Source organism: Danio rerio, chromosome 5 (assembly GCF_049306965.1).
Source record: "Danio rerio strain Tuebingen ecotype United States chromosome 5, GRCz12tu, whole genome shotgun sequence".
NCBI classification, from domain to species: Eukaryota; Metazoa; Chordata; class Actinopteri; order Cypriniformes; family Danionidae; genus Danio; species Danio rerio.
The window spans coordinates 78,302,835-78,324,578 of NC_133180.1; the positions used below are offsets into that span (position 1 = coordinate 78,302,835).

The following is a 21,744-nucleotide window of genomic DNA, read 5'->3' on the forward strand; positions in this document are numbered from 1 at the left end:
ACGATTGTGCCGTTGAACTGTTGTATAAACACAATATCTCATGAGTAGCAGTGCTAAATGGCTGTATATCAGCACTAGTGGAACGCCTGCAGCCTGGTGCCAACGCACACCTCCCACCAGTGCTGATATAGAGCCATATCATGTATATTAGTATAAAAATGCTCACATTCTGTACATACAACACAAAAATATACAAATTAAATGTTATATTTCTGTTTAAATACATAATAATGTAAATTCTGTCATCATTTGCTCGTTCTCCACCTGTCCACCTTTTTGGAAAATACCGGCATCGCTGTGTGAGTGTCGTTTACCATCCAAGCTCCAGTTTTAACATTAACTTTATTGCACATCTCGTTTCAGAGTCGTCCTTCCCTGCTGCTCCAGTCGCCACTGCATCCTCCATCTTCCCATCATTTCCAACATCCTCCACTGCTGCCCCGCCCCCAGCCACATTATCCTTCTCAGCCCCGCCCCCAGTGACTTCCTCTGCCCCGCCCCCTTACACATTACCCTTCACAGCTCCTCCCTCTGCTACCTCATCATTCACAGCCCCGCCCCCTTCCACATCATCCTTCTCAGCCCCACCTCCAGCATCATTTTCAGCCCTGCCCACACCCACTTCTTCATTCTCAGCTCCACCTCCAACATCATTCACAGCCCCGCCCCCTTCCACCTCATCTTTCTCAGCTCCACCCCCAGCATCATTTTCAGCACTTCCCACAGCTACCTCATCATTCTCAACCCCTCCCCCAGCATCATTCTCAGCCCCGCCCCCAGCCAACTCCTCGGCTCCGCCCACCTCCTCCTCTGGTTTCTCCTTTTCTCTTCCTCCTCTGAGCTCTGCGGCTCCTCCAGCTTTTTCTCTGGGCTCCAGCAGCTCCGGTTTCTCCTTTAATCCGCCCAAACCCTCGTCGTCCTCTGCTGCAGGCTTTTCTTTCAGCTCCTCCACCCTAAAGGAGGCCACTGCCGCTCCAGTTCCTCCTCAGCGTCCGGCCAGCATGTCTCCAATCATCAGCGCACCTAAAGCACCAGTGGAGCCCGCGACTCCTGCTGTCAAGATGAACCTCACTGACAGGTAGGCTTTCTTGTTGCTATTAAGTGCGTAAAACAAATAAGTGCATTGCTTTATTGTGTGTGCAGTTGAGTATATATATTGATATAGATGTGTATACACTCACTGGCCACTTTATTAGGTACACCTGTCCAACTGCTCGTTAACGCAAATCTCTAATCAGCCAATCACATGGCAGCAGCTCACCACATTTAGGCATGTGGAAATGGTGAAGGTGATCTGCTGGAGTTCAAAGCGAGCATCAGAATGGGGAAGAAAGGGGATTTAAGAGACTTTGAAATTGGGGGGCAGGTAAATAGAGCTGTAAACTTTTCGATTTTAGGTGAAAAATCGAATCTGTTGGAAAGACGTCCAATAGATTAATAGGTACCAAAAAAGTTGAATTAATAATAATAAATATAATAAAGGTGAATCCACTGTGTACTCATGTGGAACTTTATTAGCACATTGCTCCAACATTACAATGCTATTATAACATTAGGAAGTAATAACTTTATTAGCACATTGCTCCAACAATATAACATATTATAACATCACAAACTGTCCGTAGCGCTAAATCAGTGTGAGCCCTGAGCTTGTTTCTTTGCAACGAGATGGTCCCATCTGGGGGTAATGCAGAAGGAAGACTGCCGGAAAGCGCGCGTGCACGTCTAGAATGTCAGAACAGCCAATCAGAACAGTCAGACGCATTCACGTCCGTGCGGTTTACGAGAATAAAAGCCTTTGAATATTTTCCCAGACACATTTAGCTGCTAGAAATTAGTCAGATCACGTTTATATGTTCATCTTAATGCCAACCGTGTAATTAATTATCGATAAGATGCTTATGATGAGCCGTTGTTTGTTTATCTTCAAGCTTTGCGTGTGCCCGTGAAACAGCCGTGAGCGCCAGCACACACGCATATTATGTACATCTCGACATGCCAAAGTGTTTCTCTCTATGTTTTCATCAAAGATCATCCACAGAGTTTGTGATTGTCGTCAAATGTTTACAAATACAAGCGCAGCCATTTAGAGCTCATATCTGGTTAATGGTGTCAGAATTACCGCTATTTTGGAGTGGATGTGTGAATGCTCTGTTCCGGAAAAACTCTGTAACGTCCTCGCCTGTACGAACAGCGCTTTTTGTTCTGAAAATTTAAAAACGTCCATTTACCGCTGACATTTAAGCGCTGTTAAGCACGTTCCTTTCTCAAACATTTTTTTTTGCTTGTTCAAACTACTTCTTGATTTAAAATGAGCTGAATCAACACAATTATTGAGATTTCATTGGGTCAACTTGATATTTTGTTATGTTCAATCCATACATAAATTTGTTTAAAGTGCTAAGTTAACTTTATAAATTTGTGTTGGGACAACATGAATGAATTGTGTGGAACCCTGCATTTTTTACAGTGTTAAACAGCGCTGATTAGCCAATGTTCTGAAAATTTTCCATATTTTTACCGGTATCACTGTGTGAAAGGGGCTATTGACACCTGAAGTGTGTGGCTTGTGTCCAGTCTCCTCCTTTGCCTCGTTTTGGTGGCTGTCACTGCAGAAAACCCCGCTTCACACAGATAGCATGTTGGACATGGCAACAGGGTTTTCAGCGCTGTGTTAGCGATCTCTGGGTATTCTGCCATGACTTTAATCCAGAACGCCGGCAGAGTTGTTATCTTGAACACTGTTTTAAGGCCGCCGTCATTTGCAGTCTTTTTTCTTGCACGGACATGCTGGATTCAGCTGGTTTGTTGACAAATGGGTCACGTATCCATTCCTTGGCTGTTTGTGGGTGCTTTGAGGTTGGGAAGTAGCGCTCAAACTCCTTTAACACTGAAGATTGGTGATCGTGCACCAGCTTGGTGAGGCTCGGTCTCACACTAAATCCAAGCTAATGTTTGAAACATGTCCAATACGCCTCTGTTCACGTGGCGTCCCCACAAATCCAGTTTGGCTTTAAATGCAGCTACTTTATCTGCCAACTTAAAGATAAATAATTCTTGTGCGGCCCGGTACTGATTAATCCAGGCCCGGGGTTGGGGACCACTGATATAAGAGCACTTTGCATTGCCACTGTGTATGAAATGTGCTATATAAATAAACTTGCCTTATGTAATCCAGATGACATATTCCCTGTATAATCCTGAATGGTGTTTGTTTGTGTGTTTGTATTTGTGTGTGTGTCTCTCTCTGCCTGCATGTGTGTGTGCAGGTTTTCAGCAGTGGAGGCTCCTGTGCAGCCGTTCTCTCTGACCTCCACACCCAAACCCACAGCAGAGTCCAGCGCCCCCACAACAGCAGCGCTCAAACCCTCCACTCATGCAGGTACACACTCACACCACCGCTGTCACAACACACACTGACATGAAAATGCATGCACATAATTGTCTATTAAAATCTAAGGGTGATGATGATGATGATGATGATGATGGTGGTGAGTGGGCTTGACAAACCACCTCTCTTTCATCTCTCTGACACTTTAACCAACACTTGTGCACCAGTTTTGCACATTCGCATAAGACGCTTTCCATAAAAAAACATTGTGCATTTCTGAGTGCCCCTCACACGGGTGAGTGGGCTTTGCAAACCACCCTGAGAAACACTCTTCTCTCCATATGCACCAGACACTTCACTGATTTATAGTTTATTCACAGGTAAACATTACTTTCCTATTGAGTCCTTGTAAGATGGAGTTTAATCTGGCCAGGACTCAATAGAAAAGCAATGTTTACCTGTGAATGAACCATACATCATGTTGCACTACCTGTTTTCTTCATCCTTAAATGCCTCTTTTGCACAATACCTCAGAGAAAATTGTTCTGTCTTATGTAAAAGGTCTGGTATAGTCTGTCCTAGGTTATGTGTATAGTTCAGCATTACCGCTGCAGTTTATTAGTCATGTATAGGATTAAAATGGCTCCTGCGTCCAGTGTGTGTTCATATTTATGATCATGTTTACTTATGTAGCACCGTGGTCCTGTGAGACATATTTAAGGCTCAACTTGAACTTGATGATGACGATTTTCGTGTGTGTTGTGTTTCAGTGTTGTCTCGGGTCAGTGTTCCTCCAGCCGCTCCTGCGTCCAGCACTCCATCGGCACAGGTACAGCTCTGATCCATAATCAGCTGCTCTGCGTGCGTGCGTTTGTGTGTATAGTGAGATATAAAAACGATCCACTTGTGTTGATATTTTAATGCTCCTCACTAATTAAATGTGCTTATAAATTGTCCAGTACATATTTATTAGTATGTAATGATATGCAGTTGTTTCTATATGGGTTTAGGTTAGGGATAGGGCTAGGCCACCGACACTATTATTAATTTAACAATGGAAAACAATGGAAGTCTATGTGTGTGTTTGTGTGTGCAGGTTTAGCTATACTTGTGAGGACTCAATTGCCCTCACATATATTGTAAGAAACAAAATCGACCAACTAGTGTGTGTGTGTGACATATTACAAATGTGTATACTGATGTCATGTTTATGACACGGGTATTACAGGAGAAGGTGAATTACAAGGACATTGCTGATGTGCCCATTTCCCAACAATCGCATAAATCAGAATTGATTTTTTTTTAATTAATCTATTATTTTAATTATTTTCTGAAAGTAAAACTGCAGTCTCCAGTGAAGTGTAGGGTTTTAGGTTAGCAGGGGTCACCAAACTTGTTCCTGGAGGGCCGGTGTCCTGCAGGTTTTAGCTCCAACCCTAATCAAACACACCTGAGCAAGCTAATTAAGCTCTTATGCTGTGTTCACACCAGACGCGGATCACACTATTCGCGCGTAAATTGCCACATGGACATTTGAGGTTACTCACTTCATTCGTGCGTCAAACCCCGCTTCTTTTGGGCATCAAATCCGCTTTATTCGCGTGTCAAATGCACTTCAAAACAGACGCGGGTTCGCGAGATGGGCAGGGTTTCTGTCTGCCCGGTGACTCTAGCTTCGTTGCTAAATGGCTAACATGGATTTTATGAAGAAAAAACAGTGTTTGTCTTTTATGAAGGCTGTAAAACATCGTCGATACGTTTAGGGTCGCGTCTGAGAGTCACGCCCAACACCCCGCCACCCCCAACCCCCACAAGAGCAAGCTTCTGATTGGTTAACAATGCGCGAATGTACGCTGAAGTTAAGATTTTCGAACTCGAGCGAAACGCGCAAAACGCTTAATTCGCGCTGCGCCGTTCGCACTGTGTCATTCACACTGCGCGTATTGCGCCATTCGCACCGCGCGTATCGCGACATTCGCACTGCGCCATTTGCGCAATTCGCATCATTCGCGCCACGCCGTTCGCGCGTATTGCGTCGCAGGATGTCTATTCGGGAGTTTGCATTGACTTAACATGTAAATCACTCGTGTTTGACGCGCATTCCGCATCTGATGTGAACGCAGCATTACTAGGTATACTTGAAACATCAAGGCAGGTGTGTTGAGGCAAGTTGGAGCTAAACCCTGCAGGGACACCAGCCCTCTAGGACCGACATTGGTGACCAATGGGTTAGAGCGATAGGGATAAGGCGATGGAAAATACAGTTTTTACAGTATGAAGCAGTGAAATCCTATGGAATGTCCCTGCAATTCACAAAAACGTGTGTGTGTGTGTTTCCGTCAGCCTGTGTCTGTGAAGGCGCTGGAGAAGCAGCTGCAGCAGAAGAAGGACTCGGACCCGGTCATGACTGGAATCCTGGAAGAGGTAAAACTCCATCCACGCACACACTAGGGTTGTCACGATACTGAAATTCGGTATCAGTCAACACAGCAATTTTAAAAACATGAATTTAAAAGCTGCGATTCATCAGCGGATAGCTCGTATATCATCTTATAGACACACCAGCTGATCGACGTGACTATGATTCATTTATGTATGAATCGAACATAACAAAAAATCAAGTTGACCCAATGAAATCTCAATAATTGTGTTGATTCAGCTCATTTTAAATCAAGAAGTAGTTTGAACAAGCAAAAAAAAAAAAAATGTTTGAGTAAGGAACGTGCTTAACAGCGCTTAAATGTTAGCGGGAAATGGACGTTTTTAAAATTTGAGTATTGATTAGACTGAATTCCAGTATCATGACAACCCTAACGCACACACACACACACACACCCATCTCCCCCAAACCCCCCTGTAATTCGCACTTTTGTGCACCAAAAAAAAAAACTATTTATATAAATGATTTGATTGGCCTGTATCTTCTCTCTCCTGCGTGTGATGAGGGTGAATCTGCTCTGTGGGTGTGTTTTGAGATATTTCATTACACATGTTTCTCCTTAATTTGCATTTCTCTGTCTTCAGATCGGACTCTTCCAGAAGGAGCTGGAGGATCTGAAGAGCCGCTGCAGGAACGCAGACTTCAGAGTGGGCAGCACTGACGACATGAGGGACCTGCGGAAAGAGTCGGAGAACCTGAACACGTTCACACTGGAGATTAAAGACACCACTGAGGTACAACACACACACACTGACAACAGAGATGAGTGTGTGTTAAAGGAACACTCCACTTTTATTGTAAATATTCTGATTTTGCTGCTCCACTAAATATTTTTTTAATCCATTCAGCTGATCTTTCCCTCTATCGGGAGCATTTTTAGCTTAGCTTAGCATAGATCATGGAATCAGATTAGACCGTTAGCATCTCACTTGAAAATGACCAGGGTTTTGATGGTTTTCCTATTTAAATCTCGACCTTTATGTTGTATATCGTGTACTGAGACCAACAGAAAATGAAAATCACTAGTGTTGTCTCAATAATGGAGTTTCTAATTTTGATATGATACCTTGAAAAATAATACCACAGGGGAAATACCCATTACATTAAAAGTGTTCAACTTTAGAAAGATAAACAAAGGCTAGAAAATCAGAGTGAGGCATTTGTCCAGTCTTATTTCCTGATTAAAACAAAATAGTTATTTTAATATTACCATTAATTAATGTTATTTAACAGATCAGAGCTAACGTGGACATGCATCTATTTTAATTAACCGATTCTAAAACGTATGAACGCTTGAGCAGATCTATTGCATATTATTTGTTAGCGGTAGATGCATCAGTATTTATATGCTAACCATATTTTTCTGCATTAATTTCATATATACACTCTTGTTTATCTGCTTGCTATAGAGCTCTATTTGTGTGCATTGACCTGCTCGCTCAGCTTAGCTTAGCATAGATCATGGAATCAGATTAGACCGTTAGCATCCCACTCAAAAATGACCAGAGTTTTGATAACTCTCCTATTTAAAGCCCGACCCCTTATATTGTGTATTAAGACTGACGGAAAATGGAAAGTTATTTTCAAGGCTGATATAGCTGCACTATGTTATCATTCTGGAGGAATAATAAAGGAGTTTTGCTGCCATACACAATGATATTACTCAGTGCATGAAAATAGTCCCCAGTTAACAGCGATGTGACAACATGTTAAAATAAATAAATTGCATATTCCACAGGTTTTTCCGGGTGCTCTGTTACAGTCAAAAAACACATGCGCTACAGGGTAATTGATTAACTAAATTGGCCGTAGTGTATGAGTGTGTGTGAATGGGTGTTTCCCAGTACTGGGTTGCTGCTAGAAGGGCATCTGCTGTGTAAAACGTATGCCAGAATAGTTGGTGGTTCATTCCACTGGGGCGACCCCTGGTAAATAAAGAGACTAAGCCAAAGGAAAAGTAATGAATAAACAGCAGCCATATACTTTAAAAACCATTACCTTTTCATACCACGCTAAACCTTGAAACTGGTTATCGTCCCATGCCTAGTGTGTTTATTAACGGTGTTGATGTGTGTGTGTGTGTCAGTCTCTGCATGGAGACATCAGTGCACTGAAGACCAGCCTGCTGGAGGGTTTCGCCGGGGCTGAGGAGGCGCGATCTCAGAGCGAACTCAACCAGGATAAAGATTACCTGCAGCTGCTCTACAAGAAACCCTTGGACCCACGTCGGGACGAGCAGCTCAAGGTCTCACACAGCATGCAATAATTCATTCATATTAAATATGTCCTTAATGCAGCCAGGACATTTTTCTCAGTATTTCTTGGGATATGTTTTTATATATTTAAATAAGTAATATTTGCTTATATTTTCTCATGCATTTCTGTAGATTCTTATTGTCATCATTGTTGTTGTTGTCAATATTTTAAGGTCACGAGTGGTTGTGTAAGCATTTCACTGCATGTCATTCTGTGTATGTTAGGGGTGCAATGGTTCAATCTACTCTCGGTTCAGTATGTATCACAGTTTTAAGGTCACGGCTTTGGTACGATTTGTGCTATGCTTAGAAAAAAAATTTCTTACAGAACAATTCAAAGAACAATAAACATATATATTGGGTAACAAACACCTGACAGCGCAGCAGCTTCACACCTATGACTAGATTTGAATGTTTAATTAAATAAAAGTAGGGCATTTTGAAAATTGTGTGTTTAAAAAAAATTGCTTAAGAAAATAAAGCAAAAATAAGCTTAATTTCCCCTTTTTCTATTTTACATCTCGAAAAGTCTCAATTATGCAGATAATAATCATGTCAACACATCTTTAAAAGTATTGATCCCTTCTGTTTACATTATGCTTGCATTACCAAGGCACCAATGCATGTTTATTTATGATTTCTATATGATTTAATTATGATTCCAGAGAGCTTCGTAACACGTATCAGCTCCATCGTAGTGAATGAAACTTAAGCAAAGAGAGAGCGTTCGGCTCTTCTCTCTTAATTCAGTGGGAACAGTCAGTCGAGAAGAAAACTGTTAATAGCAGACGACGAATAAACGGAGTGAGTAGCGGGAGTGATCAGGTGCAGAGGAGCACTCAGCGGAAGCGGGACCTGCTGTATTTGGCCTCACCTGCGCATTTGCGCCTTATCTTCATTACTTGCCATGCTGAAACCCACAGAAACTCCACACATAAACACACACGCACGCACACAGACACAACAGATTTACATACTAAGAAGTGGTTGGACAGGTCTTCGCATGTGCAGTGTATGTGAAAGGTCATCTGAAGCGTGCAAAGGCAGAACTGCTTGGTTGCAGTTGTTTTTGTAAACAAACCAATATTAATCATGCATATTCTGCACCGCGCGTATTCAAACGTGGGAGGACAACAGGACTATGCTTTTTTTTTTTTACAGGGATTCGTTGCATCCCTAGTGTATGACTGTATGACAAATACAATTTGAATATGATCTGATTTATTTATTTATTTTTTCTTAATATTTCTTAATATAATCTTATTTCTTTTAGATCAGTTTTGAATGCAATAAAGGAAAAAAATAAATGTGAAATATGCTATTATTACTCAGAGTTTCCTTGTTTCTAGTCCAAATAGATAAAAACTCTTAAATCAGGAAGCATTTTCAGGACAAGCAAAACATATAGTCTTGTCTTCAGACATAAAGAGTCGAAATAAAGTGAGTTTTTCCTTAAATTAAAGCCACTCGCCAGATTATTTAGCTTGTTTTAAGTTTTACGGTAAGGTGTATACATTTTCTTTATCTGTGTAAGTGTATCTGTTCCCAGATTGAGTCAGGAGTCATGTATTAGTGTGACTTTAAGTGTTTCTGTGATGACAAATGTGTGTTTGTGTAACAGGAGATCCGCCGCTTGTACCAGTACGTGAAGTTCGCTATGGAGGACGTGAATGATGTGCTGGACGTGGAGTGGGAAAAACACTTGGAGAAGAAGAAGAAACAGCGGTGAGCTGATCTGGTGTTTGCTTTTATTAGCGTGTTTCCATCTGTCCATTACCCTTTAATTTGTGCAAGTTAAAGGGGAACTACTATGCAAAATTCACCCCAGGTGTGTGTGTGTGTGTGTCAGCAGTGTGTGAGTATGCCCAGCAGCCTCTGATGCTCAACATAGTGTTTCCTACAATCAGACCCGATCAGAGGGGGAAAGCCCCGCCCACTAGTGCGCATCTCTCCATCTCATTAGCATCTCCAGCAGCCCTGAGTGAGAAGCAGCCGTCGGTCCATTAGCCATTAGAGTGTTTGAGCTGCTGGAGATAACGTCAGCATAGACTAAGAGGATTATAGATGTGGAGTTCTAGATGAAGCACAGATGGATATTCAGGGTGACATAATCATGACTAAGTTTGTAACGTAAACGCTGCATTTGTCCCGCAGGCACATGATCGTCCCGCAGCGAGAGGCTCTGTTCGCAGCGCTGGCCAATAATCTGGACATCATCAACCAGCAGAAGCAGCGTCTGGACCGTCTGACCTCTGACCTCCACACATTGCGGCTCTACAGAGGATCTGCACTGTGGAGCCTCAGCAGCCGAACGCCATCCACACCCACTGAGCAGAGGTCAGTGTGCACCAATCAGCACCCTCGGAAACAGATTAAAAAGCTGTGATGTTTATATTGATAGGAGGAAAAGGAGATTTCAGCACAAAAGACAGACATTTGTTAACATTTTGAACAATGCATTTCAGCTTAAATGCTATCCTCAGGGCATAAAAGCTGGTGCTGGGCAGAAATTAATTGCATCCAAAGTAAAAAAATTGTTATGACTTAATATATGTGTGTACCGTCTATTTATTTAATATATATATATATATATAAATATAAATACACATGCATGTAATTTCAGAAAATGTTTATTTATATTTAGATATACAATATATAATGTATACATTTAAATATGTATGTAACGAAATATTTTGTTTCTATCACTTATACATCATAAATAAATAAATATAAATATAATATACGCACTTATATTTGGTCAAAACAAGCTTTTAGTTTGTATACGGCTAATCTTTGCCCAGCACTAATGAAAACACATCACACAAAGACATTTTTAAAACAGCTCAGCATTTATTAACGCATAATAAATGCGTGTAATTCATGTTTTCAGTCTGGACAGTGAGCTGGAGAGTCTGAAGGACGCCCTCCTGAAGGCCAGTCTGGAGACGAGCCCTAAAGCTCCTGCTAAATCTCCAGGTTAGAGATTCATGAGTTACGGTAGTGAAGAAGAGCTGCTGTTTGTGAACGTGCATGTGTGTGCATGCATGCATTGTGTGTATGTTTCTGCTTGTGCTTTTATGTGTGTTTGCATGTGTGTTTATGAACCTGTGTATGTGTGCGTGTGTTTGTGTTTGTGTGTTTGTGTGTGGGTACACCTGTGCTTTTATGTGTGTGTGTGTGTGCGTGTGTGTGTGCGTGTGTGTGTGCGTGTGTGTGTGTACATGTTTGTGCTTATACGTGTGTATGCATTGTGTGTGTGTGTGTGTGTGTGTGCGCGTGTGTGTGTGCACATGCACTGTGTGTGTGTACCTGTGCTTTTGTGTGTTTGTGTGTGGGTACACCTGTGCTTTTTTTTATGTGTGTGTGTGTGTGTGTGTGCGCGCGCATGCACTGTGTGTGTGTACCTGTGCTTTTATGTGTGTATGCATGTGTGTGTGTGTGTGTGTACATGTTTGTGCTTATACGTGTGTATGCATTGTGTGTGCGTGTGTGTGTGTGTGTGTGTACCTGTTTGTGCTTTTATGTGTGTATGCATGCATGTTTGTAAATGTGCATGCATTGTGTGTGTGTGTGTGTGTGTGTGTGTGTGTGTGTGTGTGTGTGTGTGTGTGTGTGTGTGTGTACCTGTTTGCGCTTATGCGTGTATGCATGCGTGTTTGTAAATGTGCATGCATGCATTGTGTGTGTGTAAGTGTGTGTGTGTGTACCTGTTTGTGCTTATGTTTGTATGCATGTGTGTTTGTGAATCCGCAGGTGTGCACATGGATGTTTGTCTTTCAGTGCGTGTGTGTTTGTGTATGCGTGCTTGTTTGTGTTCATGTGCGTACATGTTTGTGTACATTTGTGAGCGTGTGTGTTTGTAAACATGTCTATGTGTGTGAACATATGTGTGTTTGTGTGCATGCGTACGTTTGTTTATGTGCATACATTTTTGTGTAAACGTGTTCATGCATACGTGTGTGCACGCGTGCGTCCTTGTGTGTATTTGTGTGTGTTTATATGTTTGTTTGTTGAATTGTTTAATTTTGTGTGTGTGTGTGTGTGTGCGCAGCTAAAATGACTCCAGTCAAACAGTCTCAGCTGAGGAACTTCCTGTCTAAGCGTCAGACTCCACCGGTGCGCTCCACTGCTCCAGGTAGGACACACACACACACACACACACACACACACACACACACACACACACACACACACACACACACACCTGTGCTCCTGAAGTGAAGTCCTAAATGTTTTAATTTCTAACACAACTGTACAGTCATCATATGCTGTGTAATAATGTTTCTGACTAGTCTCTCTCTCTCTCTGTGTCAGCGAACCTCTCTCGCTCGGCCTTCCTCTCTCCTCAGTTCTACGAGGATCTGGATGACGTGAGCTCCAGCTCGTCTCTGTCTCAGCCTGTGGAGGATCCCGAGGACAGTCTGGCGGTGGCAGAGGAAGAGGACGAGCCCCTGCCGGTCCAGCTGCTGGCTCCGGCCATCCCCAGACACCCTGCAGTGGTGCGGACGCCCTCCATCCAGCCGGGCTTCAATGTGCAAAGCAGCCCCTTCAGCAGGGTGCAGAGCGGCCCTATAAACACCATCAGCACCGGTCAGTCTCCGTCAAACAGGAGCATTTATACTATAAAAATCAATTTAATAAGGGGTTTAAAGTGTGTGAACATCTCCACCCTTTAATGATCAACATGACTTAAGTGTGTTTGTTAGAATCAGCCTTGCTGAATGACACACTGATTGACATTCTCCCTTTGTACGCATCATCAGCAGGGAAAGCCCCGCCCACTAGTGCCCCTCTCTCCATCTCATTAGCATAAACGGCAGCCCTGAGTGAGAAGCAGCCGTCTGTCCTAGTTAGACGTTCGTGTTTGAGCTGCTGTTGATTGTGTTTCAGTGCCGAAGATCAACATGGACAGTGCAGACAGCACAGCGTTAGCCACTAAAACGGTCAAACACGGAGCTCCGCCCTCAGAGAAGACCACGCCCACAACAATCCCCGCCTCTCAGGCTGCAGCAAGAGCCGCCCTCAGCAGACACATGAGCAGCCAGAAACCAGGTACACACACACACACACAAACACACATACACACTCACACACACACACAAACACACACACACACACACACACACACTTAGGGCTGTGCGGTTTAATCAATTTTATTTCACTGTCATTCATTCATTCATTTTCCTTCAACTCAGTCCCTTTATTAAGCAGGAGTCTCCACAGCAGAATGAACCGCCAACTATTCCAGCATATGTTTTACACAGTAGATGCCCTTTTAGCTGTAACCCAGTACTGGGAAACACCCATGCATGCTCATTCTCTCTCATACACTTGTACACTGCTGCCAGTGTAGTTGATCACTACCCCTATAGCGCATGTGTTTGGACTGTGGGGGAAACCGGAGCACCCGGAGCAAACCCACACCAACACAGGGAGAACATGCAAACTCCACACAGAAACACCAACTGACCCAGCTGGGACTCGAACCAGCGACCCTCTTGCTATGAGGCAAGAGTGCTAACCACTGAGCCGATGTGCCGCCCTTTATTATTTATATGCATATTTATAAACCGTAATGTTTTCACACTTACTATCACATTTGAGTAACAGGGAAATAAGCTTGAATATATAAATATAAATAAGTACGCTTTAAGGAAAATATGTCAATCTCAGCTGCAGTGTGTGTTCTGAACACCAGGAGGCGACACACACCAAACATCAGAATTACTGCACATACATTGATGCAAACAGTTGGATTGTTTTACGATAAATTAGTGATTTTTTTTTCAGCTACGCTGCATCAAATTGATTAAAAACGTCCTTAAAGATATTTCTAATGTTAAAAAAGGTTTCTATTTTAAATCAATTCTCCTCTTTTAATCATATTTAAATCCTGAAATAATGAAATAATTCAGTTTACACAATAATATGACACTGATCAACACTGAGAATAATCAATGGTGTTTTTTATCATCATATTAGTGTGTTGTCTGAAGGATCATGTGACACTGAACTACAGTTTACAGTCTATCAACACAGAGAGCAGGTGTTTTACATTGCAATAACACAACATTTTACATAAAAATAATAATATTTTTTTGATCAAAATATACAAAATGATGGTAAATGCGTAAAGCATGTGCTGGATAAGTTGGCGGTAAGTTGGAGACCCCTGCTTAATAAAGGGACTAAGCCGAAAAGAAAATGAATGAGCAAATAAAATGTAGATATAATCAACACAATCTCACGGCAATTCGTAACTTTTTCATTTAGTGGCTAATTTGTATGAATTCGTACGATCTAGTTCGTACAATTTAGTACGATTTGCTAATCCCCCAATGACGGTTGGGGTTAGGGGTGGGGTCAGGTGCCACGCCTCCTTTTTAAAATCGTACCATTTCGTACGACTGAACTCGTACGAATTAGCCACTAAACTGGCAAAACGTAAAATACTTACGTTTTCTCGTGAGATCAGGCTGGATATAATATATGTAAATAAACAACTTTTTTTTTTATATAGTTTTCAGAAATACAATTTTATATATATATATATATATATATATATATATATATATATATATATATATATATATATATATATATATGGTCCCACTTTATATTAAGTGGCCTTAACTAATATGTACTTACACAGGACTTAATAGTTTGTTACAATGTACTTATTATGTAAATACATGTATTTACTTTGTATGTATGCTTGATTAAATACATGTAATTACATCTTTAATTAACTTTTGTAAGTACATTTGTAAATACACTGTTGACCATCCCTTACACCTTAACCCACCTTTAAACCTACCCATATCACCAAACCTGTCCATAACCCAACCTCTATCCCAACTCAAGAGCACCACAAGTGTTCTTAAATACATTATAAACACAGTAAGTACATAGTAGTTAGGGACACTTAATATGAAGTGGGACCATATATATATATATATATATATATATATATATATATATATATATATATATAAATATAAATATATATATATATATATATATATATATATATATATATAAATATATATATATATATATATATATATATATATATATATATATGTATATATATATGTATATATATAAATATATATATATATGTATATAAATATATATATATATATATAAATATATATGTATGTATGTATATGTATATGTATGTATGAGTGTGTGTGTGTGTGTGTGTGTTTTTTATTGTTGTAATTTTCATAAATCCTGTTATTATATTGTGTATTGCAAAAAAGCAACATAATTTCTATCTGTTCATGTAAATAAACTCTTCTTATGCTTTATTTGTGCACCATTTTTGTGCCATACTCTAGAATACACATGGGAAATAGTGTATTTATCTCACAGCTCCTTTTAAAATGAATAATAATGAGGGCTTCTGTGCATAAACCCTGCTGGGTGTCGAACTGCAGCTCATCATGTCTGAAACATCACATCAGTCGGCCAGAATCATTATATAATGCTGTAATTAAGTTATTATTGACTGAAACACACAGATGTCACCACGAGCACAGCTCTCTGACTCTTATTTGATGTGCTGAATGTTATGAATTATATAAGCGCTGTACCAGAGTCTACAGGAGCTGCTTCCATTCACCTGTTTAATGTGCATCTTGGAATATTGCATGAGTACAAACATGCTTCATGGAAATGGCAGGATTGTTGAACTAAATGCGCACGACCGAGTAGAAGTATGTTTGTGAATGAGAGTGTATGGATGTTTCCCAGTACTGGGTTGCAACTGGAAGGGCATTCGCTGTGTAAAACGTATGCTGGAATTGTTGGCGGTTCATTCCACTGTGGCGACCCCTGATTAATAAAGGGACTAAACCCTGTGAACAGATTTAGTGAAAAAACTCCTGCGTGTGTGTGTGTGTGTGTGTGTGTGTGTGTGTGTGTGTGTGTGTGTGTGTGTGTGTGTGTGTGTGTGTGTGTGTGTGTGTGTGTGATGTGAATTTCTCTCAGATGCTGATTAGATATAAATGTGTGTGTGTGCTGTTTGACTCAGGAGCGTCTCTGACTGAGTCCACGCTGAAGACGGTTCCTCAGGTGGTGAATGTGCAGGAGCTGAAGGATAAAGGACCACCTGTACCTGTGTCCACCGTCATCAGGTGAGAGACCACAGCGCACAGTTAGAGGCTGTTTCAACACACACACCAACACACATGGAGAGAAAATATACACACACACACACACACACACGTATGGATAGAGGAAATATGCACACACACACACACACACACACACACACACACACATAGAGAAAATATACACACACACACATAGAGAAAATATGCACACACACACACACACACACACATATAGAGAAAATGTACACACACACATACACATATAGAGAAAATATGCACACACACACACATATAGAGAAAATGTACACGCACACATACACATATAGAGAAAATATGCACACACACACACACACACACACACACACATATAGAGCAAATGTGCGCACACACACATATAGAGAAAATATACACACACACACACACACACACACACACACACACACATATAGAGAAAATGTACACGCACACATACACATATAGAGAAAATATGCACACACACACACACACACACATATAGAGCAAATGTGCACACACACACATATAGAGAAAATATACACACACACACACACACACACACACACATATAGAGCAAATGTGCGCACACACACATATAGAGAAAATATACACACACACACACACACACACACACACATATAGAGAAAATGTACACATACACATATAGAGAAAATATGCACACACACACACATATAGAGCAAATGTGCGCACACACACACACACATATAGAGAAAATATACACACACGCATATAGAGAGAAAATGTGCGCGCACACACACACATATAGAGAAAATTTGCGCGCACACACACACACATAGAGAAAATGTGTGCACACACACACCTTTTTGCTTGCATACTTGTGTGCATGTCTGAGTATTCTTTCTGTCTGTGTGTTTGTGTGTGTGCGCGTGTGTGTGTATTCTGTGTATACTTGTATTTTTTATGTGTGTGTGTGTGTGTGTGTGCGCATATCGTCTGCATATGTGCATGTTCTGTGTATGCAAGTATTTTGTCTTTGTGTGTGTGTGTGTGTGTGTGTGTGTGCTTCTATTTTGTGTGTGTGCGTGTATTCTTTCTCTGTGTGTGTGTGTGCCTTTGTCTATGTGTATTTTGTTTGTGTGAGTGTATTCTTTGTGTGCGTATGTATTTTGTGTTTGTGTGCATGTGTTCTCTGTATGTGTGTGTGTGTGTGTGTGTGTTTTGTGTATGCATCTATTTTGTGTGTGCGTGCATGTGTATTCTGTGTGTGTGTGTGTGTGTGTATCTGAAATGAGGCCATCATGAGGGTCAGCTTAGAGTGTGTGTGCGTGTTTGTGTTTATTATGAGATGTGTGTGTGTGTGTGTGTGTCCTGTTTTAACCTTCCCCCATGCGCTCATCTGCCCTCGGGTGCGTGTAGACCTCAAATGTGAGTGTATTCGGTCCCTCTGTTATCTGCAGCGCTACATGATGAACCACACACACACACTCTACAGCAGCTGACCTGAAACCCCATCAGCAGAGAGACATGCCGGTCAGAGGATTACAGCATTAATATCTCTGAATAATCATGATTTACCGTTTGACTTCTGCATGAACCGGCCGGTCACATGACTCCGCATCTGTCAATCACTGCGGCCGAGAACAGGAAGTGACTCTTCAGTTTCCTGCTGTGTGTTGAGGCTGGGTTATTCTGTGCAGGTTTCATTTGTTGACCCTGGATTTTAAAAGGCAAATTTCAGACATTAAAAGTCATTTTATATATGCAAACTCAGCGGCCACTTTATTAGGTACACCTCACTAGTGCCATTTGCCTTCAGAACTGCTTTACTCCTTCATGTCAGAGATTCAACAAGCTCCTGGAAATATTCCTCAGAGATTTTGCTCCATATTGTCATGATAGCATCACACAGTTGCTGCAGATTTGCCGGCTGCACATTCATGATGCCAATCTCCCGTTCCACCACATCCCAAAGCTGCTCTCTTGGATTGAGCTCTGGTGACTGTGGAGGCCATTTGAGTACAGTGAACTCATCGTCATGTTCACCAGTCTGAGATGATTGAGCTTTATGACATGCTGCGTTATCCTGCTGGAAGTAGCCATCAGGAGAAACAGGGAAAAGCAGTAACAGTCAGGGTTATCTGCTGTCGTGGCTTTGCAATCAATAAATGTGATTATAATGGAAGTCAATGGGGCACCAACATCAGCAAAGGAGAGTCAGTCTGAGTGTGTTGATGAAAGCATTTCCCCAAAATATGTGTCAAAATAAAATTTGTCAGCAAAAATCATCCCATTTGCTGAAACACAGAGAAAGCCGAGGCTAAACTGAGCCTCCAAATCAGCCCAGAGTGGATGAAAACGACCCAACAGCATGCAAGGGTTAATTCGACCTGCATGTATGCTCAGGGTGTGACATCACTTCCTGCACAGAAGGCCTGTCTCTGTTTGATCTCAGCGGAGTGTATCGCATGTCTGTGTGTTACTGAGCGTTGTGTTACAAGTGAACAGCGAGACGCCGCATCTGTGTGTGAATGCACAAGACGGAGAGTCCCATGCAACTTTAACCCAGACGCATGCATTATTAACACTCGAGCTGCCTGATATGAGCACACACACACACACACACACACACACACACACACACACACACACTTACATCTCTTCTAACCAAAACTCTACATTTTTAGCTTTTCAATATGCTTAATTCTGTTTTATTTATGGGTCGTTTTCCTCATGGGGACCCAGAATATTGACTGGTATTGCTATATTTGTGGGGACGTCGCATAGTTTCTACAATTAAAATTATTTTATGTGATATTTTTACAGAATATTGCTCACAAACAGCCTGAAAATGACAGCCGATTCTGTCTGGCTCTGCTAATGGCTAATAGATTATGTCACACGGTGCCGTCCCCTGTTTGAACTGTGCAGTGTGTGTGTGTGTGTGTGTGTGTGTGTGTGTGTGTGTGTGTGTGTGTGTGTGTTCATTTGTTCCTGTCTGTATTGATGTGTTTTACTGGTGCAAAAAGAGAGATGGGAAACTTACTCACTTTCTCACACACACACCCCCCACCCCCCCACCTCTCTCTCTCTCACACACACACTCGCGTTAATTTGTCTTGTTAGCAGTGCAGAGGTCAGGTGACCATAATAATGGGGTCAGTGTGAATGCTGGAGCTGTTAATAACATCGCTCTTCTTCATCATCACATGAACATCGGACACTCAGACACCACTCGCTTGTGTGTGTGTGTGTGTGTGTGTGTGTGTGTGTGTGTGTGTGCGTGTATGTGTGTGTGTGGGGCGGATGTTCATCCCGCAGGACACTTTCCACATCAGTTTCTGACATCAAGAGCAAACACAAAGCGCGGAGCATCAGTGTTCTGCTGTGATGCACCCTAAACACAGGCAGTCTTCAGTCAATATGGACACTTTAAAGGGGCCGTTCACACAAAAATCTACTTTTAGTTTACGAGGACAGATAGATGGACAGATAGAAAGACAGACGGATGGATAAATGGATGAATGAATGGATAGATAAACAGATGGATGGATGGATAGACAGATGAATAAATGGATAAATAGATTAAGAGATAGATAGATAGATAGATAGATAGATAGATAGATAGATAGATAGATAGATAGATAGATAGATAGATAGATAGATAGATAGATAGATGGATGGATGGATGGATGGATGGATGGATGGATAGATGGGTGAACGGATAGATAGGTGGATAGACGGGTGGATTGATGGACAGACTGACAGACAGATGGATGGATGAATAGATAGACATGACCACAGTGCAATAGTCTAGAGCTTTTTTACAATGTAGATTCTGTCAAAGCAGCTCAAAGGGACAGGTCACCCCAAAATAAAAATTCTGTCGACATTCTTGAATATATATAATAATTCTTTAATAATAACATCTTTTGTGTTTAACACAGTAAACAAGGTCATGCATCAAAATGAGGCAGAATAATCAGTTTTGGAGGAACTATCCCTTTAACAGATGAAGAAAAGAGAATAAACAGCCAGGGCAGTATTTGAGGAGAACTCTGGTGTCAACTAAAAACAGATTTACCTCCGTCAATCAAAGAAAATGACCCTTAAATGTTGTCTTAAACTAATCTAAGGCATTTCCTCAGTTGTGTCTTATTGCCTGTGTGTCTGTAGTGCGTCTGTTCCTGCACCGGCGGCTCAGGTGGTTCAGCAGGTTCTGGCGACGGTGGAGGCCAATAAAGTGAGTCTGCAGGAGTTGTACATCCGCAAAAACAAACATTAAACTGCCTTCTAACACAATTTAATTTACAGTGGTTCAGTGTAACTGTTGTTTTCATTCACAGACGTCATTTCAGGGGGCGGTAAAAGTCTCCGCTCCGCTGGCCGGTCCTGCGCAGGCCACAGCAGCAAACTTTGTGTTCGGTACGTACAGATTCACACTTAAAACACAGAGTGTAGATGTTAAACAGGCCACAGGGCTTCACTTGCAGTGATTCTGAGTTGTTTTAACTAGCAAATTAGCTGATTTCAATACCATTATTATCTCTTTGTCATGATGTCAGCACATAATATTAGACTAGATATTCTTCAAGACACTAGTGTTCAGCTTAAAGACACATGTAAAGGCTTCACTAGAGTAATTAGGGTAAAGTTAGGGTAATTAGGCAAGTCATTGTATAACAGTGGTTTGTTCTGGAGACAATCCAACACTAATATTGCTGAAGGGGCGAATAATATTGAGCTTAACATGAGTTTAACACTATTAAAAACTGCTTTTATTTCAACCGAAATCAGACTTTCTCCAGAAGAACAAATATTAGAGGAAACACAGTGAGAAATTCCTGACTCTGAATCATTTGGGAAAGATGCATGCAGAACTGTGGCTCTGTGCATTATTATTAACGTGTGCTGATGATTTTTTGCTTCAGGTGGAGCTGCTAAACTCGACGCAGGAGCTGCTTCATCTGTCTGCGAGAAGAACGCAAAGAGCTTTTCCTTTTCTCCTGCGTGAGTCTCTGACATTACTGTTATCATGACCGTTCTTTCAGTGTAGGATGTAGATCTACTGTATATTAATATGTTTATACACCTGTGTGCAGCACTTGAGAGCTCCTGCTGTACTGCATTATGAAGATAATGCCTTTGTTGTTCGCATATGAATGTTTAGAAACAGTTCGATCTGCTTTTCACAGGTCATCTGGGTTCAGTTTCACCTCACCATCACAGGACAACAACAGCACTCAAGGTAGCGGCTCCATATTGTTTTATTTAGAACTGCAAGCTATTCTTTTAACATTACTTTATTCACAGTTTAATAGTGTAATAGATAGAAAACGTTAAATTTTGGGAATATTTTACAGCTCCTCTGGTGTTTATCAGTTCAGTTTTATCATTCTATTCAGCCAATCTCCATATCTGGCAGGAACACTTTTAGCTTAGCATAGATCATTGAATTGGATTAGACCGTTAGCATCTCACTCAAAAAATGACCAGAGTGTCGATAATATTTATATTTAAAGCTCTTCTGTAGTGTACTAAGCCTGACAGAACAGTAAACCATGTACAGAAGAGCTTTAAATGGGAAAATTGTCAACTTTTTTA

The 21,744-nt window shown here is 41.3% G+C and overlaps 1 protein-coding gene across 4 annotated transcripts in view; it reads left to right on the plus strand.

Annotated features, from left to right (window-relative positions):
• nup214 (nucleoporin 214) overlaps positions 1 to 21,744 on the plus strand; it is a 43,440-nt gene that overhangs the window by 8,833 nt on the left and 12,863 nt on the right. For all 4 annotated transcript variants that reach the window (XM_073951710.1, XM_073951712.1, XM_073951711.1 and 1 more), the window contains exons 12-28: positions 364 to 1,078; positions 3,270 to 3,382; positions 4,102 to 4,160; positions 5,675 to 5,755; positions 6,356 to 6,505; positions 7,858 to 8,016; positions 9,648 to 9,751; positions 10,181 to 10,363; positions 10,917 to 11,002; positions 12,078 to 12,161; positions 12,341 to 12,616; positions 12,917 to 13,078; positions 16,065 to 16,167; positions 20,317 to 20,383; positions 20,487 to 20,565; positions 21,072 to 21,150; positions 21,336 to 21,388. In XM_073951710.1, the coding sequence (XP_073807811.1) occupies positions 364 to 1,078; positions 3,270 to 3,382; positions 4,102 to 4,160; positions 5,675 to 5,755; positions 6,356 to 6,505; positions 7,858 to 8,016; positions 9,648 to 9,751; positions 10,181 to 10,363; positions 10,917 to 11,002; positions 12,078 to 12,161; positions 12,341 to 12,616; positions 12,917 to 13,078; positions 16,065 to 16,167; positions 20,317 to 20,383; positions 20,487 to 20,565; positions 21,072 to 21,150; positions 21,336 to 21,388 (2,553 nt within the window). The remainder of the gene's footprint in view (positions 1 to 363; positions 1,079 to 3,269; positions 3,383 to 4,101; positions 4,161 to 5,674; positions 5,756 to 6,355; positions 6,506 to 7,857; positions 8,017 to 9,647; positions 9,752 to 10,180; positions 10,364 to 10,916; positions 11,003 to 12,077; positions 12,162 to 12,340; positions 12,617 to 12,916; positions 13,079 to 16,064; positions 16,168 to 20,316; positions 20,384 to 20,486; positions 20,566 to 21,071; positions 21,151 to 21,335; positions 21,389 to 21,744) is intronic.